Source organism: Drosophila bipectinata, chromosome XR (genome assembly GCF_030179905.1).
Source record: "Drosophila bipectinata strain 14024-0381.07 chromosome XR, DbipHiC1v2, whole genome shotgun sequence".
NCBI lineage: Eukaryota > Metazoa > Arthropoda > Insecta > Diptera > Drosophilidae > Drosophila > Drosophila bipectinata.
Window position 1 is genome coordinate 19,008,608 of NC_091735.1, and position 13,327 is coordinate 19,021,934.

The 13,327-nt window shown below is 46.2% G+C and overlaps 2 protein-coding genes across 2 annotated transcripts; one reads left to right on the forward strand and one right to left on the reverse strand.

Annotated features, from left to right (window-relative positions):
- Nucleotides 1–488: 488 nt before the first annotated feature.
- Nucleotides 489–4,934, reverse strand: Npc1b (Niemann-Pick type C-1b). The gene is made up of 6 exons (XM_017253642.3): nucleotides 3,683–4,934; nucleotides 3,317–3,618; nucleotides 2,269–3,228; nucleotides 1,801–2,210; nucleotides 1,586–1,740; nucleotides 489–1,517 (listed from the first exon to the last, which is right to left on the reverse strand). Exons 1-6 carry the CDS (start codon nucleotides 4,853–4,855, stop codon nucleotides 702–704), a joined length of 3,816 nt encoding a protein of 1,271 aa, XP_017109131.2. The 5' UTR covers nucleotides 4,856–4,934; the 3' UTR covers nucleotides 489–701.
- A 1,469-nt stretch (nucleotides 4,935–6,403) lies between these two features.
- LOC108133635 (uncharacterized) lies at nucleotides 6,404–9,047 on the forward strand. Its single transcript, XM_017253639.3, has 2 exons — nucleotides 6,404–6,679; nucleotides 6,733–9,047. The coding sequence occupies exons 1-2, from the start codon at nucleotides 6,505–6,507 to the stop codon at nucleotides 8,889–8,891; spliced, it is 2,334 nt and encodes a 777-aa protein (XP_017109128.2). The 5' UTR covers nucleotides 6,404–6,504; the 3' UTR covers nucleotides 8,892–9,047.
- Nucleotides 9,048–13,327: the final 4,280 nt, after the last annotated feature.

The window sequence follows — 13,327 nt, forward strand, 5'->3', positions numbered from 1 at the left end:
CAAAAATGGCATTAAAATGTATACCACATGGCGTATACTTAATATTCTTACATCCATCATACGCCCTGTTGGCTTTGCTGATATGCTAATTATTTGTTATAATTTAATATTTTATTTAATTAGAGGTACTAGAGGTTTAAAAATTATAGTATAGGCCCTGGGTATATACTTCTTTTAGAGAGCATTTGTAGTTCTCATTGGGGAGAACTCTTAGGAATATCTTTAAAAAAAAAATCACAGCTTAACTTATCCCCCAAAAAGGCGTAAGACGTGAACTGTCCACAAGGGTTGAGAAAGGCTGCCTGGCTTAGGGCTTAGCGGGGGATGGTGTACTTTCCGTGAAGTTATAGCCGCGTCTCCATCTCCATCTCCGTTTCTGTTTATTGTTTTGACGGTGGCTGGGCAGTTGGGCAGTTGCTTAAAGCCATAAAAGGCAAAGGTGCCACGTCGATAAACAATGAGTGACTGCTACTGAGCCCCACAGAGGATTATCTTTCTTGAAAAGTTTATTTCAAAGCTTGTTTCACATTCATTTTTTGTTCATAAATACTAGAGGGTTTCAATTAAATAAGCTCTCCCTCGCAGACACACAGCCAGGCACTCGGTTCCACTCACACCGCAGTTTACAAACTATATAGCAGATCAGATATAAGATATCCGGTACTCTCGCAGTACTGGGATATATATGGTACTGCCGTTCATCAGACAGTGGGAGTTGGGGACTTGGGAGAGGAAGTTCTTGAGGCCTCGGAGGTCGTAGAGGTGCTGGACGCCCTGGGTACTAGGGAAGTTCTAGGACTCCCCGCCATGCTGTCCAGTGGCCCCATGAGACTCAACAAGACCGGCAACAGGATCAACCCATGGGCCGCTCCAATCAAGACAATGCCCAGATACATCCGGAAGTAGAAGACCTGGAATATCTGCGAATTGGAGAAGCCCAGAACGACAATGCCGGCAAACTTAGTGAGCGTTATGCCCGACAGGACACTGCTGCCGGTGACATTGAGGGAGAAGCGGGCGCGCTCCTGGGCCGTGCCCTCGGCCCTCTTGAAGGACCTCACAATATGGGCCACAAACTCCACACCGATGCCCGTGCAGACGACCAGGTTGACCAGCGATATGGCATTCAGATTGATGCTCCAGGCCCACATCATGCCGCCCATGTTGAGCAGAATGCAGATGACCATGAAGAGGACTATCAGGGTGGAGGTGATGTCCAGGCCGGTGACCAGCAGGGTCACCAGGAAGATGGCCAGCAGGGACATGCCCAGGGAGAACATTGTGTCCTCCCAGATGGTCAGATACTGCTCGTAGTAGATGTAGAAGACGCAGTAGGCGAAGATCTCGGCATCGACGCCGTTCTCCTCGAACATCGTGTTGATCTCGCCGGCGATCCTCCGGACTTCACTCAGCTGCGTGTAGAACTGCACAGAGGTGGTCGAGGTGGTGGAATACTGCATGAAATAGGAGTCACCCACGGTGGACATGCCCTCGTCGTCGATGGTGTAAATGACGGCCTGAAAAGATTCTCAACAAAGATTAGTCTCTCATCTCCTCCATGGAAGAGATTCTCCTTAGTACTCACGTCTGCGTAGGAGGCCCGGCCCGCCTTGGCGCACTCGGCATCTGGAAGATCGAAGAGGAAGAAGGGTATGTACTTGCTGAAGGTCTCGGCATCCGGTCGCAGGCCATTCTCCGTGAAGCCGCGCTCGCACGGCAAGCAGTCGTCGCTCTTGGAGTCTAGATTTTTAGAAAAAAACTCAATAAAATCTTCAAAGGACTCTTGGTAGAAACACTTACTACTGGAGCAGAAACCCATGGTGGTGACATTGTACTTGCAACAGTCGGTGATGGCCAGCCAGTCGATGTAGTCATCCAGCCAGGAGGCAGCCGGCCTGGCCATGCTGGTGATTTCCGGATACCGTGACTGGGTGTAGAGCTGGACGGAGAGCGAGTTGTTGTTGCACTCGACACCGCCGCAGATGAGGTTCTGTTGCAGCGGCTGGGAGTAGTTGAGACCCGGCTTGAGGACCCAATAGACCGGAGCACCCATGGCCAGGAGGTCGACCATGTAGCGAAAGTACTTGACGACATGCGAGTTCTTTGGCATGGACATCTCCTGGTCGAGTCCCTTTTCGATGGAGGGTGCCACCATTATGGATAGGCAGGTGACCACGGTGAAGATCAGCAGGACAGCCACCTTGACGGGTCTGGGGGGGATATGGGATAAGGACATGGAATAATGGAAGGACTAGCCGAAGGACTTACTTGGCGAACAGGAAAGGCGAGTAAAAGTTCTTGAACAAGCTCTCCAGCATTCCGGCCTCCTTGCTCCTCTCAGCGGCGGCCGTCTCCTCGCCCGATAGCTTCTTGGAGCTGCCACTGCGCAGGCAGCAGAGCATGTCCAGGCGACCGTCCTGGTAGCGACGCTCGTCGATGGCCATCAGGGCCACAAAGGCGGTGATCTGGAGCAGGAAGTTCAGGAGGATGGCAATGGCGGCGTACATCGCAAAGGTCTTCACGGCCGGCATGTCGGCGATGCAGCCGATGGCGAAGCAGGCCATCTCACTGCCCGCCGTCTGGAGGATCGAGGGACCAATCTGGCCGATGGCCTCGCCAATTGCCTCGTGGGTGGTCGGGAACTGGGTGTGATCCAGCCGGTGGTAGGTGTGGACCATGATGAAGATGTTGTCAACGCCGACGGCCAGGACCAGAAAGGGTATCACCTCGATGGCCAGCATGGTGGTGGTGACGTCCAGGTAGCCCCAGAAGCCCAGACTGCAGGTGACCGAGGCCATCACGATGACAATGCCACCGATGGCGAGCATGATCCTCGACTCGCGCAGGAAGCCCAGGCAGCTGCGAATATGGCCGAGGGCCACCGCCACGTAGGCGAACATCACCAGGTAGCTAATGACCACGGTGCCCACCTCGCCCTCCGACAGCTCCACGATGGCGTCCTGGATGGATCGCTCCGCCGAATAGGCGATGTCCAGCCGGTCGCTCTGGTAGTCTCGCATGAAGTCCACGAACAGTTTCTCCCACTTCTCGTTGGGCTCCAGCTTGGAGGCGTCGTTCTGGTTCTTGCCCAGGAAGGTGATCACCAAACCGGTGGCCAGCATGTAGTCGGGATCCTCGCCCACGGGCACCTTGGGCATGCCACCCACAGAAATGCCGGGTTCGATAGGACCGCCATAGGTGCCGAAGCAGTCCTCCATCATGGGCACTCTGAAAGGAGTGAGATGAGGTGGGATGAGTGGGATGAGGGCCACTGGCGGGGGAAACACCCTTCGGAGGGGGGAGGGGGGACACTCACCTGAGGCAATCCTCCAGCTGGTTGAGGTAGTTGATGGTGTAGCCGTTGCTGTCCACATAGGAGTTCTCGAACTTGGACATGTCGTGCTGGAAGTAGCCGAAGACCGACTGGACGACACAGTGATCGATGTCGGGGGTCTGGCCGGCCATCAGAACGGGGGCGTAGCAGATCTTGTCCAGACCCTCGCCGTCCGCAACGCCCAGCTGCATGATGGACTCCTGCAGCTCGAAGACTTCCTTCAGGAAGTTGTACTCGAAGGCAGGTCCGAACTCGAGCAGGCCACTGGGAGCCTCGTGGGTGAACTGGAAAAAGGACAAAGGACATGAAAAGAGGTCTGTACCCCCAGGAATTCAAAAAGAAACCCACGTAGGTCTGGTTGATGGCCTTGATGAAGAGCTGATTGGTGCGGTAGAAGGGTCCAAAGTGCTGATCGAAGTAGTCCTTCTCGATCCTGGTCTGGCTCTTTTCGCTGGCCCACAGCTCGACGGGATCCGTGGTGATGGTCATGTACCGGATGCCGTACGACAGTCCACCGATGGCCCAGGAGCACAGGGCCAGCACCAGAACCGGATGCCGGGCGCAGAAGGTGCCCCAGTGCCGGAAGCCCACGTAGAAGAAATCTCCGAAGAGGGTCGGCATGCAACAACTGGGGGATGTGCTGCCGCTCCGGGCGCCCCAAAAGATCAGGAATGAGCAGACCGCGGCAATCAACAGACCAACAATGAAGGTAACACCATAGAGGCCGGCGATCTTCCAGAGCTCCTCCGGGCCGGTGGGTGCCTCGGTCAGGGGACAGGACTCATCGCAATCGATGCAGGCACACGCGTAGCTATCCTCGTAGCTCTCGCCGCACTTGAGGGGGAACAGCTCCAGGTAGTCGGCCGTGAAGCCCTCGCCGGCGTCGTCCGACCACTGGTAGTTGATCTGGAAGGGCACATAGTCGCCATCAACATCGCCCATGAAGGCGTACCACCTCCGGTAGTTGCAGGTCTTGGCGTTGTAGGCCCCACAGCCCAAGTCCATGGCCGGGCGCCCGGTCTGGGTGTGCTGGATGCCCACACAGCTGTTGTAGATGCCCGAAACGGTGGTGTCCGATATCCGATAGTCGATCGACTCGACGTAGTCCTTCCCCTCCGGATTCGCGGCCGTGTACGCTGTGAGGAAGAGGGTGTGGTTCTTGGCACAGGTCATGGCGCACACGGTCTGAGCCATGTTCCGCGTACAGGTGGGGCATCGTGAGAACACTCCATCGGCCTGGGAGAGGCCACTGTCCATGGTGTCGATCTGGGCGGCATCACAGCACAGTACCAGTTCGTCCTGGCCGCTCTCCCCCTTGTACTCCTTGTACAGGAGAGGACATCTCCGAGCAAAAATCGCCTCGGCGGCGGCATTGTTCAGCGGCCTGGCCGGATCGGTGTCTGCCAGATTCTGCCAATGGGAGCCGATCATGTGACTCTGTCCATACCAGATGCAGCCCAACTGCTCCTGGGCCCGAGCCAGCCCGAAAGCTAGCCAGAGGATCAACAACAACACTTTCATTGCCACAAACACTCAAAAAAAAAAGAAACGGGTTTAGTTTCCAATCGATGGATGAAGTCGCGCCGGCCGCACGCCAGTTACTAAACTAAAATACACATTACCAAACAATAGTCAAGCCATTAGCACGGTTCTGTATCGGAAATCGTTTGGAGTACTTGGAGTGTGATTAGATTCCTCCATGCCGGTGGGCTTATCTCCTCCTCCGATAAGCTTCTGAAATTCTCGGGTTTGGGGCTCGGGGCTCCATTAATGGGTTCTCTTCTTATCGGCCGGCGGATTAACATCAGTGCTGGGCAATCACCTGGCGACAGGTGATTAAGGGCCAACTACTGAGCTCTGCAACGAAGGGGCTGATTAGATACTAGAGGTCAAGATCTAAGGAGGAGATGGGGGTTACCATAACTGAGGGATCTCAGTATTTAATATATTTAATATATATATTTAAACTTTAAAAAGAAAACTTTTAAATGTTTATCCAAAATGTATTTATATTTTTTCTTCATTAATTTAGCATTTATTTTTAAAAACTTAAGTAAGTAAGACTAACTTGTAATATCAGACGCTGTAAGAATATTTAAGTTCTTGAATGTTTTCTTGCTTGGAGTATTCTTCCTATATCTTCTAAATAGAATAATTATTTGGTTTTCTTTTTTATAAACTTTAATTTGTAAGAGAACTATTATTTACTGACTTTTCAGGAAAATTACAAGCTTAAGAAAACATAGCTGCCCTATAACTGAACGATCAAAAATGGTTTTTGGTAGAAATACCAACATTGATATTTTTGAACATAGAAGCTTGGGACTTTTTTTTACATATTTTATTGTAATTAATTGGATTATATTATCATATTCTCATAAGGATCGGCCAACTATATCCGATGCTTGCGATATACATCCGGTTTTAACTGCAAGGGTATATCAACCTCGGCTCCAATTGTGTTTCGCAAAAGTCAACTTCCTCTACTACACATGATCCTACAGAAAAGGTACTTGAGGTACTTTATGATGAAAGGATTACAACTATTCCAAGATCTTAAAACCCCCATTCTAACCCAAAACTTTGTATAACTAACCTTTCATTTGGTTCCCCGAATCGGGGACTTATTTCCAAGATATACCCGAAATGAATCACTCATCCGGCAGCAAAGTACTCTACCTTGTCGTAGTTCTCATGGGTAGGTTTTTGGGGGAAATCGTAGAGAGATTAGACGTTACCGAGCCGTATAATTTTTACGGCATCGGAGGGTCTCGAGAGGGTCGCCAGCTTATCGAATCGTATTGTGGAACAGGTGTTCAGGTTACGGTATAGTCGAGTGATTTTATTACTGGGCCAGCTGCTTTATGTCGGCGGAGTGTAGTCACCAGAGTCACCAGTCACCTCCTTCTTCCACGGAAGATAAGCCCAAGATACCCCAGGCGGTCAGGTGTCAGACACAGGTGCGATTTTTGTTGGCAAACAGCTGAGATAATTCCAATAGTTGCAATAACGATTATAAGGCAATTTTTGTTTTGGGATAACCATATAAACCACAGCAACCCTTTTAAATTTTCGTCACAACTTTTGGTTTCCAAAACAAAAAAAATATATAAAAAAAATTTTAAAAATTTAAATTAAAATTTCTTTCAAAAACAACAAAAAGCACAATTATGGGCAAAAAGTTCTGTTACTTGGAAGGGAAGGCAACACCTCCTACGACAACATCACGAATCGGTGGTAAGGATCATCGGGGTAGGGGGGACAAGGATCAGGTCTCCGGGGAGGAGGACGACGAGGACGATGGCCGTGACAGGCAGACGATGTTTCCACAACAATCGACAACTGGTAGGTAGACTCCATCAGAGATCTGTAGAGCCTCCTAAGTAGAGTCCGTTTAGTGAAGCGAGTGATGAGCCAGCTGGCCCATGGGTATCTGAAGTTGGTCCATCGCATCGAGGACAAGGAACCGGATCGAGCGGTGGGTGGTACAGTCTGGGAGGGGAGACAGCCACCACAGTCACCCCAGTCAGCCCAGTCACCCCAGCCACCCACCGAAGACGAGATATCAACCTCATCCGAGGAATATCCTCCCAGAGGATCTGTGGGTTTCGTGGATCTGTTTCGGCGGAGCTTACATTTCGAGAAGATGGGCCTGCCGGTCACGGCCCTGGAGCTCTACTCCATGGACTATCTGGAGCGCAGGAAGGGTGAGACCAGAATGCAGGGCGGTTTCCTGAACGATCAACATAGTTTGGAGAATCACGACACTATAGCCTTGAGAAGAAAATCAAGCTACAAAGTGACAGCTGGGGGTTCGACGAGACTGGAGAGTTCATTTCATAGCCGTCGACTGAACTGGAAAGGTCAGACGCCTCCGAAAGAAAAACAATTTTTAAAAATCCAAAATCTAGAAACGGAAAATAAACGGGACAGTTTATTGAAACACAAGTTGGAAAATCAAGGATCTATTTTCGATAATAAGGAGGTGGAGATGGCGGACCAGAAACGAGGACCTTACAGAAACAACAACAGAAAGGATGGGATGCGGCAGCGTAGCTACTCCAGATCATCAAGTCCGGAGCCTGTGCTGAGCTGGAATTACGCAAAGACGAACATCCATGAAGAGGACAAAAAGGAGGAGGTTGTGGCGCCCAGATATCAGTCACGTAGATCCACAGTGCCGGTGCTAAAGGCACTGGTGCAGCCCCGATCCATCAGCTATTCGGAGGAGGCACTGGCGGAGCGCTGGGAGCGCGAATCGGCATCGAGCTGCAGCTGTGAGGAGGAGCCAAAGAGTAAGCGCTCCTTCGTGACGGTCATGCAGAAGACCACACCACGACGTTCCTGCCTGAAGAAGCCGAAACTGGATCATAACGCGGGCAGCCGATCGTCCTCCCCTGGCAGGAGCTTGGCCGGCTATGAGGCTGACAGTGAACTCCAAACTTCCCGTCACTCCAGTGAGGGCCAATACCAGGACCTAGAGTCAGACACTCTCACGGCGGTGTGGAAGATGCCAATCTACTACTGCAAGAAGCCGCCCAGCCACGGACTCTATCGGCTGGGATCCGCACTTAAGTACCAGCCGATCGATCGGCTGGATGCCGGCTGCCTGACGACTCCGCTCTTCGAGGAGGACGACGACCTCGACCGGGCCAAGTACTTTGCTGGTGAGTTTGCCAAGCTGACGCTGGACGAGCAGCGCCAGGACCTGGCGTTCCGGCTGGGACAGGTGCGCCTGCTGCAGGACATGTCCGACGAGGAGTACCGCCAGCGCATCGTGGCCCAGGGCTTTGTGGTGAGGCCGATCGTAAGGCTGGGCGAGAAGCACCCCTGCCCCTTCGGGCGGCGTCGTTGCCCGATGGTGCGTAATGAGCACCTGCTGATCCACTACCTGGAGTACCACGGCGATACGAGCGTCCAGGTGACGGAGACCTTCGAGGAGAACCGGCTGCTGGTCGTCTTCGAACCCAAGAACTTGGATTTGGGCCGCAACACCTGCATATCCGTACTGGTCTATGGCGGGGTCAGAGGTCGCCACTGCACATTGCCCATTCGCCGGTTCATGCCCACCCCGAACAAGGATCTGCCCGAATCCTTTGCGAACTTGGAAGGATGCTTGCCATTGTTTGTGATGATCTGCCGGAATCGACCGGAATCGAGACGCAGGGTTCGCTTTAGGGACATTGCCGGAGGTTGCCACGGTGACACCGATTCCGACTACCCGGTCACCCCCGACGACGAGTCGGACGTCCTGACCTTGTGGATGATGAGCATGGACCTGCCCCAGCCCATTCATTGCATGATAACCGTTTTCAATCGCCGGCTGGACGCCAGCGTCAGTTCGATACTGAAGGTAAGGGGTCTTCGGAAGTCCCACCAGTGCCGGGCCGTCATGCAGTCCCGCCACTATCATATGCGACTGGGCGGCAAGGACCTCAAGATACTGACAAACAACAACACCGAATCGCTCTACCTGGAGGTGACCATCAAGGAGTATGCCGGCCTCTTTCCCCTCCAGGGTCACACTTGCAGGGCCCATTCCCATCACCGGAATTGATCCTATATATCTCTCTCTATATAGTATGTGGCACTTGTAGTCTTTCCACGCCTTTGTAGCTTCAAAATTAATAGGTTTCACTTTTAGGAGAACTGTACTCAAGCTGTATACTCTTTCGGCCTAAAAGGTTTTAAATAATAATACCATTAAATAATAGTTATTTTATGGCAAACTTATGTTGGTATTTTTATTTCGGTATTTTATTGACAAGATTTTATAATAAGTATATGGTAGTATCTTGTTGAGGTCAGTATCTTCTTCCTTCGCTTTCTTGAAACTTGTCGGAATGTCTTTATTTTTGATATTTGATTTTTTGGACAAACAATTAATGGTTCTTATTGTGTGTTCCCTTATCAGTCGAATGCCCAGAACCTTACACTTTAGAATTCTTGGTAATATACCGTTTCCGATTCCTTATCTTATCGGCTTTCGGTCTGTAGATCACAACATAGTAGTACGTTTATTGAGCGATTTGCGTTTGGGTTTTTAGGTTTTGGAGTTTTTTTTTATTGTGGGTATAGGAATTATTATTTTTGACAATTTTAACATTAATATTATCAGTACTAGTGTTATTTTTATCAGTATTAGTATTTGAATTATTAGTATCTTTTTTAGTAACATTGTTGTAATAGTTGCAATTGTTTTATTTTTTGTATTAATATTAATATTATCAGTATTAGTATAAGTATGGGTATTAGAATTATTATTTTTTACATTATTAATACTACTATTATCAGTACTAGTGTTATTCTTATAAGTATTAGTATTATTATTATGAGCATTGTTATTTTTTATCACTATAGGTATATTATATTACTATCAATATCACTATTTTTGAGTTATTAGTATCTTTCGTATTATTGTTGTTAGTATCACTACTATTATGAATATTAGTGTTATGTATTTATCAGTATTATTATTATTATTATTTGTTAGGATCATTACTATTATCATTACTATTATATTACTATTATTACCACTATATAACTATTATTACTATTATAACTTTATTTATTACTATTAATATTACCAGCATTATCATTAGTTTCGTTATCGGAATTATATTATTATTACGGAATGAAATATTAAAATATTTCATACTTCTATTATTAGTATTAGTATAAATAATGTGAGTTTTAGCATTATTATTATAAGGATTGCAACTATTATCATCAAATATTGTAATATCAGTTTACCTATTTATATTATCAGTATTTGCAATATAATCATGGTAATTAGTATTATAACCCTAAGTAAAGTTACCATAATAAGTATAAGAATCATAATTATAGGTATATCCATTAATATTACAAGTATAAGTATTATTTTAACTAGTACCAGCATACCTTTTTATTTTATTCATAAATATTGACAATATCGGTAGGGCAATTAGTGTAGGGCTTATCTGTATTTGCTTTAATATTATCATTAATCGTATTATTATGAGCAGTTTTACTTTTATTATTATCTGAAATAGTATCAATATTTGTGTTATTTTAAGCAATTAATTTCATCATTAGCAGTGTTACTATTTACATATATTATTAAAATATGTACATATGTATTTTTATTATCGGCATTGGTAATTATTGTTATTCTTTTACTAATTTTAGTATATATTTTTGAATAAAATATTAAAATTAAAAAAAAAAACTATTATCATAAGTTCCAGCAATATAATCATAAATAATATTATTTTTTTACTCGTTTTACTTTAAATATATTTTTTGAATTTTCATTTTATTAAAATGATCACTATCACTATCATTACTATTATTAATATTATTACTATTATTACTATGCTTACTATTATTATTATTATTACTTTTATGACTGTTATTACCTTTATAACTATTATAGTACCTAAATAATATTATACCTGTATTAAAATTCTATTAATAAGACCCATTTTCTATTAAAAATGCATTATTATTTATTTATCTTTTTTATTTTCCTTCCATGAGGATCCCTATCCTTCCCTGATGCTTCCTTATGGCTCCGATCTCGCGATCCTTTTGCAGAAGTACCGTACATTTACCCCACTCATTTTACGCTCTCTCCTCTTTCTCTTTCTCTGAAAAGCTTTTAATCGCTTATGCCAGCTAACTGTTAACTAACTGTTAAGCAGCAACTAGCTCTCTGCATGGCTGTGCTCTCTTCCAGGTTCTCTGTTTTGTCCAAAACTTTTTGGCTTTCTCTCTCACTGCAGCTGCAAGCTGCTGCTTTTTATTGTTGTTTCTTTCTTTCTTTCTTTTTTTTTCGCCTTTCGCCCAAAATGCTATTGAACTCACACGCACACGTGCACTAATACCAATGCAGTTATAGGATATATTTTTATTTAAAAAAAAAATAAAATAAAATATATCAACTATAGTTTTGGTCGAGACTCCTGTGAAGCCTAAAAGTTGGCTACAAAAAAATATAAAGTTTTAAATGAAAGGCGGAAGAATAGGCGGCCAAAATTGGGGAAAGCCCTAAAATCCCCCACAGCACCACCTCCCCCTCCTTAGCCACCAGGGACACGTGTCCTGAAAATCCAGACCTACATCAACAAAAGCCCCGAAAGCGGAGAAACCGAAAAGGCGAAAACCGAAATCTGACAAAACACCCGAGCGAGCATCTCCCGTTAGCCCGAAGTTAACGCGCATCTGCAAAGCTCTCTGATGTTAACCCATCTTTGGTGGGTTCAAATCGCATGCCCGGAGTTGCAGTTTTCCCAGCTGCCTCTGCTGCTAAGAGAGAGAGAGAGAGAGTGGGAGCGAGGGCTGAGCGAAAAAAGAGAGTTGCTTTGCCGGCAATGCACAAAATAATAACGGTACAGTAGCCCAACAGGAAGTGGTGCATTAACACGCGCCGCTTTCACCTCAAGACTCGTCCTGAAAACCCAAAAGAGTTGCCATAACAAAAACAACACACGCATAAATCGGCAATACTTCGCGTAATAGTAAACAATAACAACAACAACACCAGTAAAATATAAAAAATTAAAATAAAAAATCAGAGTTTTAAGTGCAAGAGCGAGAGAGAAGAAGGAGAATGTGATTGCATCACCTACATAAAATAAAATAAAAAAACCAAAAAACAATCAAATTTTTGGAAATTATTTTATCAAAATTGTGCAAGAATTTCGAATATTTTCAAAAAAAGAAATTTCCAAAAAAAAACATCTGTAAACTTCATATATTGCGGTGGCCCACTTAGGTATGCAATATTTTTGTTAAACAAAAAACCGGCTAAGCGTGTGCGACAGAGAGGGAGTGCGTGGATGAAAGAGCGCGTTCGAGGCAGAGATGCTCGGTGGGCTTGGGTGGGGGGGGGGAAAACGTGAAAAGCACGTGCAGCAGGAAAAACTTTTCGGTGTGAATGCCTTCTGCACAGAAAACACAAAAACGTGTTTTTTTCGGCCAGCGTCGACGTTGACAGCGACGCTAGCAGCGGCAGCGACGTCAGCTGAGACAGCGACTGCGCTGCTAGCGCTAACATAGTTCTATGTGTGTCCAGTAAGATCTGTTAGGGGGGTCTATGCTGTTAGGTGCTTTCTAACTGTTAAGGTTTTAATTTTTTTTTAAATTATTTTATTATTATTTTAATATTATGTTATTTCTTTATATTAAAAAAAAATACCTCATAAACCTTTTTAAGAAGGATATTTTAGGCCAAAATAGACCGTTATTTTCATTTTTCTTCATAAAACCTTTTTTTTTTGTAAATTTCTTGCCTTTTTCCTATTTTAAGAATCTTTAATTTTCTTAAAAAAGAATAATTTAATATTATTTATTTTAATTTTGAGGCATAGCACCGTTACCTGCTCTTTAACTTAAGCTCCGTTACCGTTACCGTTAGCATTACCGTTGTTACCTTCTCTTTCTCTTTCGCTTAAGAAATTAGCGCCTCAATGTAGGCAATTTGTCAATTACTGATGCAATGAAGCAATGCAGCAGACAAACAACAACAAACCAGAACATTGCGCTCCTGCTGCAGTGCTCTCGCATTACCGTAATACCGAAGCCGGGTTTCATTTCAGTTCTCTCTCTCTCCCACTCTTACTCTGTGCCTCCTGTTAGGTCCTCCGGCCGGCGAAAGCTCGTTGCGGGAGAGCGAGTGACAGCGACGCCGGCAGCGGTACTTTCGTCGCCAAGTTTTCAGCGTCGTTTTTGCATCTCGTGTTCGTTCGTGTCTCCGAGCATCTTGCCTGCTTTCTTCCTCTCCCTTTCTAGCCATACCGCTCGCGCTCTTTCGCTCTCGCGAACCACGGTTGCTTGTATTGTCTGTCTGCCGGGAGGCGGCTTTTCGGCTAACGGTTCGGTTTTCGGCTTTTGGCCCTCGTCGCGACGTCGACGCCGGCGTTTGCCCGAATGCCGCACGCCGAATGCCGCATGCCGAAACGCCAAAATGCCGAAATGCCGAAATGCCATGCAGCAAAAACAGTTTGCATT